Source organism: Danaus plexippus, chromosome 19 (assembly GCF_018135715.1).
Source record: "Danaus plexippus chromosome 19, MEX_DaPlex, whole genome shotgun sequence".
NCBI lineage: Eukaryota > Metazoa > Arthropoda > Insecta > Lepidoptera > Nymphalidae > Danaus > Danaus plexippus.
This window is the reverse complement of record NC_083549.1, coordinates 2,788,048-2,811,808: the sequence shown is the minus strand read 5'-3', so window position 1 is coordinate 2,811,808 and position 23,761 is coordinate 2,788,048. Positions and strand designations below refer to the sequence as shown.

The 23,761-nt window shown below is 30.0% G+C and overlaps 1 protein-coding gene across 2 annotated transcripts in view; it reads left to right on the top strand.

Moving 5' to 3' along the window:
* Positions 1–3,342: 3,342 nt before the first annotated feature.
* The window catches only part of LOC116768089 (lachesin-like), a 35,355-nt gene continuing 14,936 nt past the window's right edge, over positions 3,343–23,761 (top strand). For both annotated transcript variants that reach the window (XM_032658722.2, XM_032658721.2), the window contains exons 1-3: positions 3,343–3,775; positions 12,619–12,791; positions 21,169–21,376. In XM_032658722.2, the coding sequence (XP_032514613.2) occupies positions 3,667–3,775; positions 12,619–12,791; positions 21,169–21,376 (490 nt within the window). In that variant the 5' untranslated portion in view covers positions 3,343–3,666. The remainder of the gene's footprint in view (positions 3,776–12,618; positions 12,792–21,168; positions 21,377–23,761) is intronic.

Here is a 23,761-nt window from a genome sequence, read left to right as displayed (position 1 = left end):
TATGATATGAGTAATTGCGATGGAAATTTCCTACCAAACTCATATACAATCAATCAATAACATATCATTTTGTCTTAACGTTTCATACAACAACGAATCCACGTAGTGTTGAATGCCTACATATTTGTATTCGAGTTAAACATTCTGTTTTTACATAAAGAAGCTATAGATTACGGCAGGTACAGCCGTAATATATTTTACGGGCAAGATTACGGCACTAAATAAAACCTGTTAGACATTATTGTGCAAGTAACTGAAGATATTTCGTTTACAAAACATTTATGTTCAGGAAATTTATACTTTTTATACATATAATAGAGATGAATCTGATCGCGATAGAATGTTCATGTAGTATTTCCAGTATTATTTCTTCTTAATTTTATTTAGTTCTACCAGATTTTAAATTTGATGCTATATTTTAAATATGAACGAAAAATTGTTTAACCGAAATTGAAAACCATCATAATCGACATTTCATTAAAAAAATACATAAACACAAAATAACTTACGCAATTATATTTTGCAAAAATTTATATACAAAGTAAATTATTACTGTTTTACATATTTAAATATGTATATATATTTATACTAATTATGATTTTAAGAGCTAATCTTTTTTTCTATTATATTGCCTGTTATAGATTGGTTTATTTTTTAAGGTACCAAAACAAATTATAATAAACAAGTTGAAACCAGAAGATTGCAAGAAAAATATTAAAAATCCTGTGTTCTAAAAATTCTATCAAAAGCGCATTTCTGAAAGCCAATTATTGGTATTAAAAAATATAAAACTTAATAATCCCAAACAAACCGTCTGGCCGTCTCTGCCGCTCTTGCTTTTCAATCGATCGTTTCCATAGGTAACGATATTACCACAGCTCTAATGGAATCAAAACTGCACTTTTACTTATTGCCTGATAAAAAAAATATAATCTATTAATACAGGATAAACGCAATGAAACTTATACTTTAAAATACTTTACAAATAAAAAGTAAAATCCTTTTGTTACAAAACATCAGTCTGTGTATAACACAGTAAACTTTTTATTAAAAATAAAATCCTAAAACGGTAAACTTCATTAAATTTTACTTGAATCTATCTCACCCGTAGCTTGTTCTTAAGTGTCTGATTAAGAGTTGTTAGCCTTGAAGATTATATTTATGAAATTCTAGTCAAAACTGTCTTGTTAATAAAAATAAGGTTTTGATAATGCTAAAAAAAAAAAACCATTATTTATTTTTTATTCCATTGATAAAAATTAAACCCATTTACAGCCTGCTCGCCTATTGTTATTTACGTCAACAGTTTTTGTTCTGTGAATGATACAATTTGTTACTACAGACCAAAAAGTGTTTTTTTATAATTCTTTTATTTAAATTCTAATGTTTGTACGTGTGCTTTTATTTTTTTTTTTAATATAAATTAGTAGTCCTCAACATTTGAAATGAAATTTACATAACCCTTACTTAAGGACATCATGTTTGTTAATTTAAATTTTAAATGATGGTTTGAGGAAAGAATACGCGTAATAAACTAACTTAAATTTAGAGCTGATCTGAAACGGTCCATTATGATAAAGTAATTAAATTGATTTTGACTTAAAATCACCAATTTTCTATGAATCTTTCGAAAAATTAATAACATGAGAAGAATTTTGCTACCAAATATTATAATAAAAGTCAGTTAATAAAATAACTTAAATAAAACTATTTGCAAGATTAAAATTTTTCATATTAATTGTGTTTTTCTGGATAAAAGAAGAAAAATTGCTGTAAAGTATCAGAAACATCAAGATAATTAATGTGAAATATAATAAAAAAAGACATTATTTCTAAACGAAAAACTCAATTTTATTTCAATATCTAGTCGTGTAAATCTTTAAAAGGTTACATAAAATTTTGTCCTCAGACTTGATCACTTAAAGTAGAATCTTATGTAACTCTATTGTTATATGAGTAAATATAAAAAAGCAAAAAAAATTTTTAAACAAAATTAAATATTTTGTTGATCTACGTAAATAAGAACGCCAATCGTAGAAAAATATGTTTGTGCTTATATTTATTTCACAACATAAATTATCTCACTCAAATGAAAAAATACGTATTCAGATAAAATGCAAACACTTCAACTTAAAACAATATATGCTCTTCGCGTTTTCTAAAACATCACAGAAAAATCTTTTGAATTAATAGAATGAGTTCCATTAAATGTGAGGTTTCGAGATACAGTGTTCAGTAAAATAAAGAGCTACCTACTTTGATAAAATCACAAAGCCAACGGAACTAGTGCTAAGTCTTCTGTTATTAGAGTTAATGTTACGTTTAAAAAAACTAGAAAGAAGTTCTGTAACATTTATAAAGCGCTTTATACCGTTTACTTAAAAGCACTCGGTTAATTACTCTAGTTAACATTACGTAAAATGGCGGCTAAACAATGTTTGAAACACTAGGCTTCGATGTTCAAATATAAATAAAAAGTTAAATGTAAAATTTCTTTCATTTTATTTTTATACCTTTACATCGTTTTGCATGACCTTAATTCGTCAGTTCCTACCACATCGGCGAAACTTTGCATTTATGGTTGAATATTTATATTAGATAATACAAAACCTATACTTAAATAAATTTGTTTTAATTTTAATGTGTCTGATTTATATATTATAAATGAATTTTTTTTAGAATTCTTATTAACATTCTAAGCAATGATGGAAAATTTTGGTTTTCTTGTTATGTGTATATATTTTCATGATTAAATCGATTTACTGTATTTTTTGCGCTTCATGAAGCAATCATACCTTTCACTCAGGCAAAAGGAACAATTTTGAAGAGACAAACACAAGTTGATAAAACATAGTTTATTAAATATAAGAACATAAAACGAATTCAAAAGGTGTGATAAAAATAAAGCTCACAAAAATTAAAGATCACAAGCACCACTGTAATTTAGTTGACTGACTGTATACTTTTACATCTACAAAAAGTCAAATCTTTATACCCTTTTATGTTACTTGAGCGGTGAGCTGTGAATGAATTTTTATGTGTTTACTTTGAAAGCTTTATACAATGTTTACATAAAGCTTTGTTTCTTTTCACAACAATATATTACAAATATTTACGATTCATCTTCTTATGTCGTCATATTTAACGACCTCTAATGAATGTTAGTGCTCAAAAATGTTATCAAGAAAATATAGCAATTGATAATATTAAGGACATCACACAAAATTTGCTTGTGTTATTAGACAGTCTTATTTTTGTGTGATATGTATTAGATGAATCCCGTTTTAAGCGATTGTGTACAAAAAAAAACAACTACAATATTTATTTTTGTTGCAGGTGCTGCTGAACTAAAGCTTCATTACCGATGTAATTAAAACTTTAATGAACCGATTGAAATGAACTTCATCTTTCCTGTTTTATAATACAGGCCCTAATGAAGTCGTGTCCTTTGTGGTTTCAATATAAAAGCAATTAGAAAGGAAAGAAACTTAAAGAATATCATCCAAATATATATTTATATTATAAGTTATTATGATTAAACTTATTTAGATATTTTTTTTCAAATATGAAAATAATCGTTTACAAGTACATAAAGATAAATAATCCGGGGCATTCTAATGTTGTCACTTTTACGTATAGCAGGCATCATTGCCAGATTGCAAAGATATGAGGTTGATCCGTAAAATCGAAATGTGTCGTAATTACAAAATGCTTCTAACGGTTTACGGCGTGATACTTCTCTGGAGAATGGACAGCATGGTTGAGAGCACTAAAGGTAAGGTTTTATTAGTAAAAAGTAATTCTTATTTCATGTATTACGAAGGAATGACTTTACAATTATCATCTCCTAGAAGCACCTATATCTAGATCACGTATTTGCTATAATTCTCTTTAGGATGTGCAAGAACTATATTATACATTTAAATAAAAGAAATTATACAATTGTTTTAATAATATAAAAGTCCTAAATCTTAAGTCCTTTATCTTACTAAGGTTTTCTTATTTTTATTCGTGGTAAATATTGAGATGTTTTAATGATATTAAACAATGTAATAAACTTTAAAAATAAACGAGTGGTAGTGAAAGCGCTAAAGCTAATTTATCTGTATATAGAGATTGAAATATTATTCAGTGTTAATTCGACTTATTAAAATAAAAATTAAAACTTAATTAAATTTTTCATTTAGAGTTGCCTGTACCTAGAACCTTTACGCGCAGTATTCTTTTAATAAATAGTAGTTTTACCTAAGAGTACTCAGTATTCTCAAAAAATAAAGTCTTTTTTAGTTTACACACTAAGTCGGATATATAAACAATATAATTAAAGTGAAGCGTATCAGTATTTTATAACATGTATCTCTTATTTTTTCATGTGAGTAAACATGTTCCTGGTTATTCTTTAAACATTTAGATTGTAATTTAGAAATCAGTAAAAGGTAAAAAACATCCATTTAGGAAATTTATGAAATTCATTTACCTGGGTCTCTTAAAACATACATTACAATGATATATAAAACCTTTTGTCTCAACTTCCAAAACCGTGAAATTATTTGGAACTGAAGAAATTTCGTCCGTAAATCCATCGTATTTGTATTTGAAAAATCCTTTACATTTGTATCAAGAATATATCTGTGTATACGATCACAACGCGTTCTGAAGATTGTAACAGCGAAAAATGTGAGATTAGTAAAATATGTTTTCCTCTCTTCCATACTTTAAGAAGTTTGATTTAAGAGTTCAAAAAGCTTCCTCAGGCAAGGAGTACGATCACAATATTTTATATACATGTAAAATTCACCGTTCTTATTAGAGAGTTATCAAAATTAGATAATGTTATATTTATGTTTCCTGATTGAACTTGTGATATGTAAACGTTTATTAATAAAACATAGTACATAAAAATGTTACATGAAGCAGAATATTGAACAACACAAAATGCGTCGCCTGTTGGCTACAAATCAGAACTCTGACGTAAAAGTAAAACATTCATGTAGTCTGAACTCCTTGGTATCTCTAGGGAGCTACAAAACGTAACGAACCGAGCTCCCCTCCCCTTAATGTCACAGATTTTTCCAACGGAGACTGGTCTCCGAATATGGATAGATTATTTGCGTTCCTACCGCAAAAAGGTATGCCGATTTGCTAGTAGCGACCCCTGTCAAGCGGAAAAATTGCAATTACAATGAAGAAAATATGTATGGTACAGAATTGAAACATCCCCTGACAAAAGAATTGGACAGGAAAAAATATGAAATTTTTCTTTAGATTGTTATTCTTGTACTTTATAATACCCAAAGAGCTCTTTTAATATTTTAAAACAAGGAGGCTAAATAAGCTAAGATCAAAATTTAATTATAATTTAGTTTGAATTTCTAACTCAATCACAATGTTACGGATGAACAAATTCCAATTTAGCTTTGCACATAATAGAGGCTACGACATGAGCCATAAAACTTCCTAAATTATTACCCGATCGCAGTTTATATTATCCAAGTTTAAACTAACAATACGAACAATAGACGAGAGTTTTTAATGGACTTGCGTAATGGATTTAACGATAAAGCTAAACACAAAAGTATTCAAAAAGTAATTTAACTTATAAACTTCTGATTTAATTTTTACATCTCCAAATTCTAAAAGATTAATGAGAAAATTATCTTTTAAACTTCCACAATAAAGATGTTGACGTACACGATTTTCAATAAAGGCTATTATATCAATCACGTTTTCAAGAGGATTCCCATCTAAATTAATTAAAGAAACCTTTACTTACCTTCGGAAAAGTCTGCGGGCACAGCATTTCACTAATTCTGAATTTAAATGCATGAGATCGAATAAGTTCACGTACAGTTGATATCCATCCTGTTTTCCAATTGCTGTTGGTTATGTATTGAGAAAAAACAAAACAAAAATCCGTCTATTCATTGTTAATATAAACAACATACTCTAAAAGTCATGAAATAATCAATCTTGACAGAAAATATTTAATATATTCATTTTTCTATAACAGACTGTGTTCAAGATTGTTTCAATAATAAATGTTTTTGCTTTCTTTGACACATAAAACATATTTTACGCTATTAAAAAACCTTCCAAAAAATTATATTGACTACCATACATATAACAAAAAACGAAATATAGCGAGGAACAATAATATTCCTATTCTTTACCTTACAAACAATAACATATACCCATTATCCAATGTTTATCGCTCTGAACACTAACTAATCAAAACATGTACACACCTACTTCAAATAAAACCAATATGAAAGAACAGATGTCTAGTGCATGAGTAATGAGTTCCATTTAAAATCCATATCTTAAATGGGACCAAGCTGTCGCCGCCATAAAGGGCCATTGTGGGAGCCCCGCAAAAAGAGCTCATTCTAATTGTTTGCACATTTCACAACTCCAATACACCCTTATATTTCCCCTGAGGTTCCATAGTAAGGGTCACAATACGAATGCTATATACCTCAACCTTTTAGAATCGATCACAGCGAAAGTTTCAAATACTTGAAGCGTAAGAGCTAAAATTAATATTTTGAAAAAATCCTGCACAGACATTTGGTTTTACTTCACCCAAATAGCAAAAAAATAACCACTGACTTTGCGGATAAGAGTTTTTGGAAGTTAAAACTTCATACCCTAAGTTTTTACAGTTATAAAAGCATTCAGTATGCGATGCACAAAATCTTTGCATAGTTTGTGCGATCCAGACAGTAATAGAAATACAATAATAAAAATCGTGAGTCTTTTTTATTTTTTGTTTTTATCATGGTTAATTTTTCATTTTAGGCTCGTAGCATTGATTACTTTTATCTAGAATTCCGTATTTAATATATTTAAATTACCTACAAAGTAGTGATACTTTGCAATATTTAAAAATTGGATTATGAGAGCCATTTAAATAACCGTTTGGAACTAGGTGCCGTATGTTTACATATTATTAACTATATTTTCAATAGCCAAACAATACACAAAAGGTTTTAATTATTAAAATCATACTAAATTCTTATGTTTGTATTGAAATATTAACTATCATTCATCAATATGCGCTTGTCATCGCATTGTCATGAACTATTGTGTTTGTAAATTGCATTGTTGTCCAGAAGGGCTATTTAATTTTTTGTGAACCCATGTCCCCTCTGGGGATTAAGTTGGCAGCAGGGAAATTGCTTTTTAAGAGGCGCACCCTTGCTTCGTTCCTTAAATTATAAATGACTATCCGTTTCCCTAGGTACCGTTCGTTTACAGTTTTGTTGTTTTTCGCAGTTTCGTTCCCTCTTCATATTTGTTTCTCTCATCTGTTACAGTTTAAAACTGTATATAAAAAATGTTTTAAGATTTCGCTGCAATAACACTTTATCCAAAGGAATTCGTGCACATTGTATGGCTATCTGTTGAGAAATATTGTAGAAATAATGAATACCAAAGAAAATTACAAGGATTTATTTTTTCTTTATATTTCTCATTATTTATTATAGTCTATTGTGAAAAAGAAAAGATTATTATTGCACGTTTTATTATGAACAAGTAAAACTTACAGATTTATTATATGAACAAGTATAATTTCTAAATTAACAGAAAGCTACTAGCTTTTATGAAAATAATAATACTAAAAATGTAGTATGAAAATTCTAAAAATGTTTTAGAGACAATCAATATTCTTGCAAAAATAAAAAATGTGAAAATAACTATCATGTCATATGATACGTATCTACATATTTATGTTGAATTATGGAACAGAGTCGTTGAGTTGGAAGTATAAAGCATAAAACACGGGGACGAAAACGTATAAATCAAAATCAGCAACTATACGTTTAAGGTGCTATAAATCTTCACGCTGTATCGGGTCATTATCGGGGGTATCCGTGCGTATGCATTGTCTGGTTCCCTCCCAGGCCAGATGTGTGGGACAATTTGATTATGTCATTAACAGAACCACCCTAGAGACAAAGCGTTGTTAGTTCAATTTATAACATCCATATCCTTGTAAAGTTCTTGCATTAATATATTTTTTTAATTAAATGTCAACGTATAAAAGGTGAGAAGATATTTATATTATGCATTTTCACAGAGTCGAAAGTTACATGGAAAACAATCCAAAAGTAATAAAATTATATATAAAGTAAAATGCAACCATAAAATCGACCATTAACTATTGACGAAATATTGTGATCAATCAGGAAAGTTATGAGGCATGAAAAATGATATTACGATATTTTTCTAACTCAAGAACATTTAGAAATATATAAATGACAAAAAGCTGAAGATATACTTTTGAGTTATTGCACTAAAATGGGAATATGAATAGAAAATAATATGCTCTCATATTTTTCAATGCTTTGGTGCTTGTAGGAAATATTATAATGATCAGTACTTTCTATTCTCAAATTTTCTAAAGCAAAATCATAAATGTAATAACTTTTACTATAAATATATTTTATTTTATTTATATTGATTGTTTTTATTTGCAGAGGAACTTAAATTGATTTATCATCCAAAACAGAAATCAAAATCTATATGAAATAATTGAAAATCTTGTATCGTACGATCGAATCTATGAGTAATACATTAGTCACGTAATTACAATCTACATCTGAAGCAAAAGATACCTGAATTTATTGAACATCATTACGATTATGCTGATGTGACTATTATCACTGAATTGTTTATACTACACTGTGTGCCCGCAGGTTGAAATATGGCTCTCATTGTAGCAGACTAACAACAGGCCATTCTGGCTAACAGCCCGGTATAGTGACCTTACGTCCGGTACTATCTTACAACACTGGAGCAAAACAATGGCGTGTCTTAAAAGCCTACTAAATAATGTTGTGGTTCATTTAAAAGAAAAATGTACACCTATTCTTGGTAATTTGTTGTATAATAAAGTGTACCTTTTTTACTTTGGTTTACATTTATAGTAAAATATCGTGCTGTCTTTAAAATGCGAACAATTTGCATAAATTGAATTAATTTCTTTACAAATGAATTATCCACATTGTAACGGTAAAATTGTCCATTGTGAAATTATAGTTTATGAATTGAGACAATTAATACGCGATTTTAACGAGGGCCATTAAAACTTGAAAAAGATTACAAATGGAAGGATCGTTAATTCTGACTAACTAGGGTGGGTCCACACAACTTTTTTAACAAACTATAGTGAGTAAAAATTCCAACGCACTGGATTGTTTGGTAACCCATTTATAACTGCACAATCGAAGTTCGAATAACAGCTCGTAGATTGCTAACATTTATTCCAGTAAACAAGTAATGGTTTTTGTTTTGAGCCATACGAACAATAAATAGAACGGCAGAAAGGTTTTAAAATTCCATCTAAAAATTCTGGAATTTTCTGTTTGATTGGGAAACAAGAAACCCTTTTTTATATTTGATTATAAATGTTCAGAAACGTATCGCAGAAATTGGTTTGATGTAATTTATGGCAATATATTTCGTTATCATTTGATTGATAACTTTTGAGTCTTGTCGTACCAATGACATTAAAAATCAATCCAGCAATACATATGGTATCAGCCGCATCGTGACCTACACCTATTAATTATTTTATAAAATAATGTGCAAGTTATGGACAGATTTTTTATAGTTTTTCTCTTGAATCTGGACAATGAGATCTTTAGAATATAAAAGCAGATAACCCTTATGTAGCATACATATATCTTGGGCACACCGTGACTATTTCCCAAAAGTATTTTTTTTTTCTTTGAAACACAGAAAATACTTTGAAATACAGAAAAACATCAAAAAATTATGTGTAATATATTGTGAAACTGAATTTTCTTAAGGAGAATATGATAGTTGATAAGAATTATTCCACTTTGGCATTAAACTTCTCTAACGCCTTAATCAAATATAACACGTAATAGAAAATAATTTTACCTTACCGAGACATTTTCTTCAGACTTTTCCATACAAATATATGTAGAATAACTGGAATTTCAAATTCCAAATATAACACAACAATAATAAATATATTTTCCCTTTAATATTTCCTTGTCTTTCTACAGTGAATAATTTTGAAATAAATATAAATAAAACATATAACCTTTTGTGTTTTACATATACTTTTACTTAAATCTTTAATATTTTAATTTGTTAAAAACAAAGATGAAAGATTGTGTTATTTTTTAAAAATCTTTTTGAATTATATATAGATATCTCTAACCTAAAATAAAATCTGCTAGTAATAAATGTTAAATACTATTTTTATTATAAAATTCATCTTAAATGACTGAAGAAGGAAGACAGTACATAATGTTCGTTTGTGGCCAAACGTTAATTACAACCCGCTGAAAGCTCATGTGATAGATCGCCTGCTCATCAAGAATAATAGCCCATTTAACCAACTTGGAAAATAATTTGCTCGTTCATTAGTATTAGTTCTTGACTTCATGATGATCTGGAATATATGAGCCACTAGCAGAATATGATAAAAAGGTTAAATATTAAATATAAGTCATACTAAATATTTTATATTTAGTTTTTATATCAGACACTTCCTTACAATTAAATTTATATTTTCTTTCAAAATGGTTGTACATATTTTTACAACCCACCGTCTTAAAATAATAATTAATTTTAAAACAACTTTCAAAGAATTTTTTATTGTTTATTAATGATTTCAGAACAAACACAACGTTTTAAGCACATTTAAAAGTAATATTTACAAAAGAAATGTATGTATATTGTGATATATCAAGATGTCGGGCAGATGAGATAAAAACTTCATCTCTTTTTGTAAATTTAAAATTACAAGCTCACTGCGCGTTTTTTATCCGAAAAATATACTTTTATATAAATGGGTAATCCCGAAAATATTAAAACATTAATAATGACTTATTTATTTTTACAAAAATAAAACAAGATCTGGGAACTACCCATAGTGTTATAAAATCAATACCGCTTCGGTTGCTTGTAATCAAAGTGTCATTTTTTAACCACAGATGATTAATCTATTTTCATTACTAACAAAAGAAAACCGTTCAATGAAAGTGTTAAAAGTGTATCCTGCTGATTGATGAGCGTTTTAAAGATGTTACGGAGGTAGTGATTTATAGTTTTATATCGCAATAATTTAAAGTATTATTTATATCTTCTAGAAAATTCTTTAGAATAATTTAAAAGTGAACAGCAAAAAGGTACTTTCATTTGTTTTTTAAACGTTAAATAGGTGAAGAAACAAAGATTCCCTTAATTTCAAAATATAAGAAAACGTTACCTATAGTAAAATTGTGTATTCATTAAAATTTAAATTGCTCTAAGACCTCTATTTTGATTCTAAGAAAATTAATAATTATTATATCTTAAGTAATAAGCAAGCCACGTTATTGACTATAATTAATTATTAAAAGGCAATTCTTTGTAATACGATGTTTAATTACAAAGGATACATGCCTTACTCTGGCTTAGCAGAGGTTAGTAAGCTACCTATATTTGGCGCTGCGCCAGAACGCTGTTTCCAAATATTCCGTACGTTAAGCGTTTACGTTTGACCAATATTTGAGAATATAAATGTTAGAAATTTTACTGACTATTATTCCATTTATTTATTTTTCCTACTTTAATGCAAAAATTTCTACAATACCCATTTTAAAAACGTAACGTAAATGTTGAAGAAGCGTTTCTTTAAACATTATTTAAAACAGATCATAGAATATTACTTCTTATTTCCTTAGAATTAAACTTCAAGTTCCTACGGGTTTTTATAACGAACTTGCATACTCTGCCCACTTGATCTGTGCTGTTATTATCTGATACTACGAAGCTTCCCACAAAGGAATTCTCTACTGTTCTTGACGTTATTGAAATTACTAAGCGTGATAAGCTAACTGAACATAACAGGGGATAAGAATATACATACAATATTAAAAATAAATTTAAATTGACATATATATTTTTAATTAATATATTTATGCATCACCATTTAAAGTACTTTGGTTAGATCGAGTCGGTAATTGTGATAAATAATCTAATTATTTATTAATATCGTGGTGAAATTAAAGTTGTATCAAGCAGACGTAACATTTACCATTTTAAAATGGTTTAGAGTGTGTTTTTAAGTAGAACGTACCTTAGTCGATACCGTATCCATTCCAACAGAAAACTTTCTTTGTAATTGGCTCGGAACACGTCCAAACCAGGTTTTAGCTACCCAATAATGAAATAGCTGAGGTTTTATTCCGCATCCACATATTAACACACAACCTCGTCGAGATCTTTAATGGCCTCGTAAAAATCTTGAGAACGTTTCGCAATCAGAGGTGAGATTAGAAGCTCCGAGAAACATCGACCTTATCCACGCCCTACACCCAAAACCAGTGGCGATAAAAAAGGGTCAACGATTTATAAGAAGACGCTTCCCATTTAGTTTATTTTGATAATATCACACGACTTAAGTCTCCATTAAAGTTGTAAAGGAATGACTTCCTTCTATTAATATATTTGAATTAAAAAATGGGCTACTTTTATACTTAAAATTATATATATGAGACACGGTATTTCATTTTTATTTGGAGTAATTAACGATTGGATGATAAGCAGTAAGTAGTATTTTAGTAAGTAAGTAAGTAAGTTTTTTTTTTGTTTCAGTTGTCAAGAACCACATGCGATATCAAACAACATCGCCACTAAGTAGGGTTGGTCCAACAGTATCTCTGCGCGATGTTGAACCAAATTTTGTTGGTCCCATCGACAATGTGACTGTTGCTTTGGGGAGAGAAGCTGTTCTCACTTGCTCGGTATCGGACATAGGAGACTACAAGGTAAATATTTTATACTAATATAAAACTAGATAGGTAAATATTATAAAAAATATCGACGTACATTTTTAATATATTGTCAGTAATATTGCGGTAATTTATTTCTTACTGTGTACATTTCACAGAAGTATGTATATATTTTATTTTCGGTAACTGGAATATTGAATATAATATAATTTTTATAGAAAGGAAGCTTGGATACAGAACTATTAGAAATGAATATAAATATGACTACAAATAAAATATTTCCTCGACTTGTAGTTTTTTTTTCAAAGTAAAATTATTACAAATAAATTGAAATATATGAAAAATGGAAAATATGGAGAGAAAATTACGTAGATTTGAGCAGTATTCGAACCTGTAACCTACAGAATTTACGTCGCTTAAACCAACTATATTTTCTATTTGAATTTTTATGTAAGTAATTAGTTAACTTATATTTAATATTATAAGCAACATAAAAGGCATTATGACATTGTGACTAAAATCAAATCAATGTTTGAATCTCTTTACAAAAGCAAAAAGTAAATAATAACATTACGTTAGGTCGATGTAAGATAAATTTGTTTTTTATATAGAAAACAGGTAAAATAAAAAAATCCTATTTATTAATTTAAGCGTTTTTAGTGTATATGGTTGATACCTTTGTAAACGGTATTGAGATCACTTTCACTACAACTAATATAGAAAGATGTGTACCTCAAAAATTTTACCTTTCAGACCTGGCATTGCTGCGCTCAAAATATTAAGTATTTATAGACAAACGCAGGTGCAGAACGTAAATCCATTAAAATCTTTGCCGAAGCTACCGTCATTTTACATTAAACTATTATATCTTGATATTTTCCTTATACTTCCTGTTATTCTTTGTATTTTCCTCCATTATAATAATTATTTAGAACAGCCTTAGAATTTGAAAATCATTATTCTAATCGGATCTGTCTCTGATACGACCTTAATCCGTCATACCATCTTACCAATCTACATAATTTTACTCAACTTATATTATTGCATGTTCAGAAAATTGAAGCCGACACAGCCTTAATAAATCCAACACGAAAAAGTGTATTAGGAAATGTTGGGAAAGTCTTTTATGATTATTTTATTTATTTTTTTCGTATTAATATATTATTAACTTAGTGTCACTCATTTTATAAAACTTACAACAGACAAAAATTGTATAAAAGCCTTAATGATGTTTTTGGGTAAGTTCTAACATACATATAAGTCACAAAATGTAAAAGACGAGTCCATGAAAGTTGTGAAGAACACCAATACTTTTAGTATAAAAATGCAAACAGGTTCGATTGAGGAGAAGAACCATTTATTATTTTCTTTGCAAAACAGCTGCAACGTACCAAAGTCCTGCAAAATGGCGAACCACGAAGAAAACAAAATTAATGATCTTCCAATGCGAAACTCCGTAAACATTTTATCAGTGGGACTTACTCTTTCACGTGTTTTTTCTTAAAGTGGTCCGTAAATAACCTCCTTATAGAAGACCCATTTACTGTCGCCAATGACAAACGATGCCGTTCTAAAGACGATCGATCACGCTAATGACGTTTAAACAGTGTTTTAGTGATGATCCCGATGACTTGCGTATTATAACATAATCGAACTTAGGAAATTTCGGTTATAATTACTAAACGAGACTTTGGAGAACAAATGTAGTTAAATTGTGATGTAAGTTGTTATTATAATAACTTGTTATTATAATAAGAAACTGCTTTCTCTAATACATTTTTTTAAAGTAAATTCTAATTATTAGAAAACACATTTTTATGAGAAATAAAAAACTCTTAAGCTGTATTAGCCTTTGATAAACATTGTTTTTTATTTAGTTGATATTTTAATTAAAAAATAGTCCACTAGGCTTTGATATTTTTTGCTATTACTAGCTTCATAAAAATCATAAAGAACTAAAAATAATTTTAACCTTTAAAACAAAATTATTTTCTATTTAGCCTCAGAGAAATGATTTTAAATAGTTGTTTTGATTCAAAAAAATGTGTCCTTTTTACTTTGAAATATAAAGGTACAATTATTACAACGAGTAATTTTAGAAAAATAAATCCAGTGGATGTTTTCTCTATTTCTTGACTTTTCTAAGTTTCAAAAATTCAATATTTTGTACAATTTATTTATTTAATCTCAATGATAGCATCCTTAGTAATAAATTTCTATGGAAATAATAAAACATATAAAAATTTTTCTAATACTGTTTCCAATATTGTATAACAATCTAAAATCCACTGTTCATATGATAGGATTAATGCTAGGAAAATGAGAAAGTAGTTAGATGAATGTAAGGGTTATATTATTATTTATACGATAAAATATATATTAAAAAAATCTTAAATATTTTAAAAGCTCTTTATAAAAAGACAAAGAAGTTTTCAGATTTTTTTTTTATAAAATTATATGCAATTATTAATTTAAAGTAAAAGGAATCCTCATTAAACAAGTTCATTTCAAATTTTGTATATTTTCATTAATTTAATAAGATATTAATAAATAAATTTTACCTAACAAAAGGAATACCTACTTACTACAAAATATATTTTTACGTGTGAATTGTACACAAAATTATATAAGAATTCATATATAGCAACTCAATAAAGCAAAACTAGTATAAGAAATGTTTTTAAAATACTAAAGTCCCTTTGAAAACTATCCTTTGTCGGATAAATGAAAAATTTTAGCCCCTAAATAGAAATAAAGGTCGCTGAGAATGAAATCAATATATTCTTTAGAGAGAATAACAATGATGTTGACAAAAACTTAGGGAAACTTCAATAATAATAATTCATTTTCAAAACTAAATTTCAAATGTTAACTAACTCTGGCAACTAAATAATTATTTTACATAAATATACCTCACCTTTTACATAACATGTATTTGATAAATACGCAACACAAAGTAAATAATACAAATATATAACTAATAACAACAGTCTCTTATCATATAAAGAAAATAAACGTCGGGTGATATTATTAAATATGTTGTGATTAAAGTTTTTATAGCAAAATATATTAACATAATTAAATGCTCTTTTATACTCTTGAAACCAGGCATGAATATATTAATATTCCTATTTCATAAATTTTAAAATGATCTTGAAATATTTCTCCGGGATCTATTAGCTTTAATATTTAAAATGTCTGCTATTTTAGTTGGAAAAAATGTATTTAAAATGAACAAATTAATACTATGAAGTAAGCGAATTGATAAAGTACATCTTCTAAAAAGATTTAACATCATGGCCATCAAAAATATAATTAAATAATCTGTAAGCTGTTTACGAATTTTTAAAAATGAAACCGAGTACTAACATATGTGTGTATAAACAATCATATAATAATAAATAATTAGAAAAGTTTTTACGACTAAATATATATATAAGACTATATATTAAGACTCAATATTTATATTAGATTGAGGCTTACTGTTTTGTACGTATATTTAATTCAATACCTCGTTTTCATTCATAGCACCTAATTTTGATCTTGATTTTGACCTATGATAACAATTATTTTATAAACAATTACATAACAAATTGCTCGTGAAAATTGTATTTTGAAAATCAAATAGCTATATTTTACGAAACGTGCAAACTTAGCCGTCAGCTTCAATTTACTTCCAATCCGGCCTGACTGTGACCAACCAAGCGGCAAATCATTTGCATTTCGAGGCGTTACCTTATTATTATTAAGCTTTACTTTTCCTTATTTATGATTGAATTTTAATTTATCATAAAATGGAACAAGAAGAGTGATTTAGATTATTAGTGTCAGTGAAATGTCAGTTTATAAAATAATGTTGTTTAGACCTTAATGATATAAATTGTCTAACTAATACTTCTAATATATATTATAAATGTCAAAATTTGTGCGGATATATTTTGTACTCCTTCGCGAAAAAGTAGCGAACAGATTTCATCAATACAATTTGGTTATATTACTTGTACATCAGAACCAACCTAAGCACTATAATTTACCTAAAAATTAAATGAAACTCTCAAAGCAATTAACACTTGTATTTTATTAGAAGTCACGTCAAACACAGTATAGATCGCGCACTATACCTAGAGTGGTAAATCAAACATGTTTACTTTATCCTGAACAAGTATGAACGGTGACACGCCCCATCTGCCGAAAAACGATTCACATCACCTATAAACACTTGTAACATAGTTACATAATCGTCATTTTCCTCCAGCCAATGGAATTTAGTAAGTAATAGGTGGATTGGGTAAATTTAGTTTTATCCCTCTAAATACTTCCATTGTTTTTAAAATGCCATAAGATTTATATCATAAGCCACTATATAAATCAATTAAAAATAATTTGTTCAGACACGGTTACCTTAAATTAAATAACAGTAGAGTTCCTTTACATTACTTGTTTATTTGATTTTTGTGGAGATATTAAGAATTTATTATTATTAGATAGATTATGTTAGGAAACAGTATTTAAGTGTGATTAATTAATTTATTTTATTTTTTGCATTTTAGTTCCTATGTTGTTTTTTGATGTTGGTAATTTTACTTAAAAATAATTTTATATCATTCTATATTTTAACCGAAAATTTAAATTACTTTGTAATAAAAGTGATCAATCAAAAGTGATCAAGTGATGTATTCTGTGTAGATCCAAAGCAGTGGGTGAGAAAATTAATAAGTCGTTAGCTCCAGGTGACAAAACACATGACTAACTAACAGACATTTTCATCTAGTGATCACGGTTACCAATTAGGAGTTTCGTACCATTACAACAAATGACTATATATGAACTTAGTTGTGACTGCAACGTGTCATATATTGAACTAACGGTAAGGAGTGTCGGTATAGGGAACAGATAACAAATATCAGATATTATAAAAAGATTTGTGATGGTGTCAAGTGTGTGCATGTTACTTTGGACAGACTAAACCCTGACGATCGTTTTGATAAATCACAAATTCTCGATCAGTGATGCCCATTCATTAAATATCATGTTTTTTATTCTAATAAAGAAAATAAATGCCATTTATCGGATACCTAAGATCCAAAAGCACAAAAACTTAGAATTTCGTATCCTTCACCACAACCTAGGAACTTAATACACTGTTAGCTCTAGAATCATCTAAAGCAAAACATAATAAAATATGAATTGTACAGATAAATTCATGACTAAAACGATTGACAGGTATTTAAAGAGAGAACACGGTATCCCATAAGTAATGCGTCGGCGGTAAAGGCTGAACCATTCAACCTAAATAAACCTGAATTTGGAGCAAACAGTCTAATCTATCGCTCGCCTTTTAAAGGCGGCTAATATCTCAGACAATTTTATTTGTCAATGGAGTATAGAGATAAATCCTGACAATAGCACAGTGGTCCTTTTTTTTAGAAATCTCTTTTTAAAGAGATCAATAAAATTAGACGACCACCATAATTTTTGCGTAATGAAAGGCAAATATCTAGAAGTCACTCTAGATAGTTCCTTCGTCCTTTGACCGTTTATAAAATCAGTTTGCTATAATCTGCCTATATACATTAATTTGCTGTATAAGTAAGATGTCCCTTAGAAATAATTTCACTCTATACAAGACTTGAAGTCTTACTTTCATATAGTACTAAACTTTGTGTTTCGCTCACGAACTCTTTTCAACCCTTTACAAAACAAATTTTTGTGTCCAACTATACAAGCTCCCTGGTACCTCAGCATTTCCTATTTGCTGTCGCTAAATCAATGGACTACCCGGTGTCTATATAGACAAAATAGTATAGTTGGTATCTATATAATACAGTCGGTGTTTGACACCTAGGGGACAAAATAACGACAAACACTACAGGTCTGAATACCACCACCACTTAAACTACATTTACACTCATCGTCTTTGTCGATTTAAACGAGATCCTTATTTATATAATACATGTCACTCCAGCTTTCTGTTCATATAAAGAAAACATATTTTCACATACCCAAATTCCATCCAGAAGTTTAATCAGGTTCGCAAAAAATTCCTCGATCACGGTTTTTGTAAGGTAACAAAATGGTCAAATGACGTGTATTATTTCGTATATAAGAAAACTTTTTTGATATATCTGCCAACCTAAAGGAATTTGTATATGTCCCCTAGTTTTAATGTGAGCATATCAGGATTGATAGAGAGTGTGTTTATTTCGTTTGAAATAGACAGGAAATGAAACCAATGCCATCCCATGTGCTTAAAACTTGATAGTTTTATAACATATTGTGATTAATATGCTTGTCAATTTTTACCTACCTTGAAAATCAAAATTCACTTTTCTTTTTATGCAATAATAGAAATTATATATTTTATAACAATGTGGCCTTTGGATTGGAATCAATATTATTTCAAGTCCAAATATATAATTCAAAAGGTTGAAATTATTTTTTTGTTTTTCTTGTACTCTAAAACTGTTAATATTAATATTTTATGAACCACACACATCTTTGTAGAGGTTATCATACAATATTTCTTGGAAATTTTCCACCAGGGAAAATAAACAGCAGTCATAAAATTGTTGGTAGTACATCAAGTTTTGATACAATTTTAATCAAAGTGTAAATATTTCTCAGAATGATATTAGAATAAATAAGTCACTATGATATAATAAAAAACTTTTAAAACTCAGCTAGTAAGGAAATTTTCTTATGTTAAGTAAGAATAATCACAAAGTAGAACTGTTTTTTGAAATAAAGCAGTTGAAAGGTTATTGAAAAAGCTATAAAAAACGTTACTAAAATTGATGTAGATATAAACAGTCCTACAAATGAAAATAAGTATCACCAACTTGAACTTGGATTTAGGTTGTATGGGGTTTTCCAATAGGGACGCTTGAACTTTGACAGCTGATTGCGGCCATATTGTTTGAGTGACAGCTGTCAAATGCAGTGTGTTATATTCATTCCGTCCTCCCAAACCACCATGGCAGGTTACAGTGTCGAGCAGCACGTGCAAATCATAAAATTGTTTTATGAAAATGGGTCTTCAGTTCGAGCAACGTTCCGCGCACTTCGCCCGTTTTACGGTCGCGATGATCGTCCTGCCGAGTCGACTATCCGTCGATTGGTGGACAAATTCGAGTCAACCGGGTCAGTTAACAATCAGCCGGTTCCCGTGCGTCAACGTAACGCGAGATCTGCCGAGAATATCGCCGCTGTGCGCGACAGTGTCCTCGAAAACCCGCGGCAGTCAATTCCGCGTCGCGCACAGGAACTCGGCCTTTCGCAGACGACAACTTGGCGAATTTTGCGTTGTGACTTGAGCCTGCACCCGTACAAGATCCAGCTGACCCAAGAGCTCAAGGTTAATGACCATAGACAGCGCCGTGTGTTCGCTGACTGGGCATTAGAGCAGTTGGAAGTTGACGCCGATTTTGGCAAAAAAATCATCTTCAGCGACGAGGCGCATTTTTGGATGAATGGCTATGTCAACAAGCAAAATTGCCGTATTTGGGACGAGACCAATCCACACGAGGTTCACCAAGTGGCAATGCACCCGCAGAAAGTGACTGTTTGGTGCGGATTTTGGGCCGGAGGCGTGATTGGTCCGTATTTTTTCGAAAACGATAATGGTGTGGCCGTCACCGTCAATGGTGAGCGATACCGGTCGATGATAACCAACTTCTTTTGGCCTGAAATCGAGAATATGGATCTGGACAACATGTGGTTTCAACAGGACGGCGCTACGTGCCACACAGCACACGCTACGATGGAAGTTCTGCACGAGCAATTTCTGGACATGGTCATCTCGCGCGGAGGCGACGTGAACTGGCCACCGAGATCGTGCGATTTGACCCCGCTGGACTTTTTCTTGTGGGGTTTTCTTAAGTCGCAGGTCTATGCCAACAAGCCGCAAACCACCGATGCCCTCAAAGTCAACATACGCCACGCCATCGATCAAATACAGCCCGATTTGTGCGCCAGAGTCATCGAAAATTGGACCTTTCGTGTGCGCGCCACCAACCGAAGCCGTGGCGGTCATTTGAATGATGTCATATTCCATACATAATGGGGTCGATAGACCTTCCAAATAAAAAAAATATCAAATATCTTTCCTACATGTATTTTTTTTTGCATTTCAAAGATCAAGTGCCCTTAATGGAAAACCCTATATATACCGATCATGAAAATTTGTTATAAAAATTCATCAAGGACGGCAATGTTGATATGAACAACATGTTTACTGAGAGGCACAAAGTTTTAGTGTAAAACGAAATTATGAAGTCAGTTTGAGTATACATCTACTCGCATGTGTGTATGAGCCCACGATCGGATTAACGTCACTCTAAATAAATTAAAAAATAGAAATAATATTTTCGTAATATTACTTGTCTTGGATAAATTTTACAATTTTTTTCTATAGGTGGCATGGATCAGAGCTGATGACCAAACAATCTTGACATTGCACACCCGTTTAGTAACTCACAGTTCAAGATACGCTGTCACTAATGATTCTCCTGGCTCCTGGCAACTCCACATCAGACCACTTAAGGTTGAGGACCGAGGCTGTTACATGTGCCAAATAAATACAAGTACTATGAAGAAACAAATAGGTTGTGTTGATGTATTAGGTAAGTCTGAACCGTCCTTATGGTTATTAAATAATATTGGTTTATTTTTATGCAATATGGAAATTCGTCACTCATTTTTACTTATTTTTTAAGCTTCCACATCATGTTCATATCTTTAATTCCATTTACACTCGGTAACTATTACTAACAGTAGCATTGATTATTACTGTACCGTAAAAGATGGCTCAGAAATTATGCTTAGATACATTATCTTAATTATACTTCTTATAAAAAAGGAACTCCTTCTTCAAATCGCACTAGAAATATTGCGATGTTATGTATTTCATATACGAACAGATCGATGTTGTATCATTCGTTGGAAAAGGAACAAAAAATTATATCCATTACATACATATCACGTGTTTAGGTTAAACTTTTAGCGTTTGTCTCTTAATATTTCATGTCACGAGTTTGACAACATGGCGACTAAAACCGGCATCCGACCCTTAAATCATACATTATAAATATTACAGCGATATTCTGAAGATAAATATATATTAAGCTAGAACAATGAAGCAAGTTGAACTAAATAATAAACTTTTTTATATTTGAATATTTATTAATGTTTGAATATTAATGAAAACAATATTTCTCAACATTTAATGATGACAATGGGCAGTATACTTTATTACATTCATTTTATATCATTCGATTGTGCGTTGTCAAGTGCCTTTGAATGGATTAACCGTTAAAAGTCCATTTAACTGATAAATTTAAATACATCCAATATTTATCATGAGATACTTACAGTAGATACTAGGCGGTCCCATAATGAATTGGCCTAACTATGACCTAATGAAGGAAATGAAACGAACCCAATTTTGTTTTTCAATATAAACACCATAAATACTAACACACTTGTGACACCTCAAAATGACCGAATACGGCCGCCTGCAATTCTTTATCGCTTTTTCGTCCTTTCGTCCTTTTAAGTCCCCCTTTAAATTTGGTAAAAAATAATAAATTCCACTTCTGTAAACCCGCATTTTTTTTATTTATCTTATTTTAAACCCACATTGACGAACTGCATCCTTCGAAACACCAGCGGCATGAATAGTTGCGTTGTCATGGAGCAACTAGACGGCTTTAGACAGTTTGTTTCGTCGTTGTTTCGTCTACCTTGTCTCGTAGTCTATATATTAAAGAAGCTTTAATATTCGTCGTTCACGACTGTATTACGTTGCCATAATGAATTGGCCTTTTAATATTTACCATCCAAATACTAAAATTACAGAATATTGTGCTCATCAGTTTTTTTAATCGATTGTTGCACCTTTGCCTTTCTAAGGGCCATTTCACCCTTTTCACGAAATTCCTTTGACCCGCGCTTTACTATGTGGATCATATTACAAGATCATAGTTTCAATCATCATTCACTATCCGCTCGATCACAATCTTTGAGTTTTTGCCACAAAGATCCAAAAACTCCGAAGCGCAGTTCGCTCTTTCCTGTCGCAGTAACCCTGAAAAAAATTTTGGTATCCAACTTGCATTCTCTTTTTTCATGTGAAGATGAATGCTACTTTTAGGGAGCCCTAGTCTAGCTGAAAGTTCTTTAATCTTCAAACTGCGGTAAATCAGAAACTTCTCTTTGATAATAGCAATCGTTTCGGGAGTGAGCACTTCCATAGATCGATCGTCGTGGCCAATATCTTCGACGGTTTCTCTCCCGAGGCGAAACTTTTTACCCAATTTTTCAGTGTGCCATAGGAGAGGGTAGACTCTTTATACACGCCATCCAATCGTTTTTTAACTTGGGCAGGGGATAACCCTTCTTTAAACAGAAACTTTATTTCACATCAATACTCGGTTTTTGATATCTTTAAAAAATACGCGACTCTCGTTATTCGATTGCCTGCTTAACTAAGACTATTGACGCATGTTTCTTGTATTAAGTATACGATAAAGGTAGTATTGTATGCAACACAACATGTAGCGACATGTTGTGAAAAATACATATATTAGGCCATTATGTCACCAACTCCGTACATATTCGTAATTGGAACAATATCTTTGATTCAGATGTACTATTTACAAAATAATTAAACTATCCTTAAATGCTTTATGTTCTTAAATAAAATAATGTTTAATATTACCTTGAGAATATAACAAAAAATAACAATGTCTGAATGTACGTATTTGAAATTAAAATATGTCTCGGAAATATAAAAAAATAAAACTGGGATGAAAATGGTCTTTTCATTCTCCCTGTCATTATTTAATTTTAAGAAGAACATAAATATTTATGCAGAGATCCTTATCTGTAGATTTATGCGTTCATTTCGACCAAAAACTCGAATAAAAAGTAAATTATCCCGCCACAATTTATTACTTTTCCCGGATATAACGATTCTATGACGTTTTAAATAACTGCTTCCCAGCTCT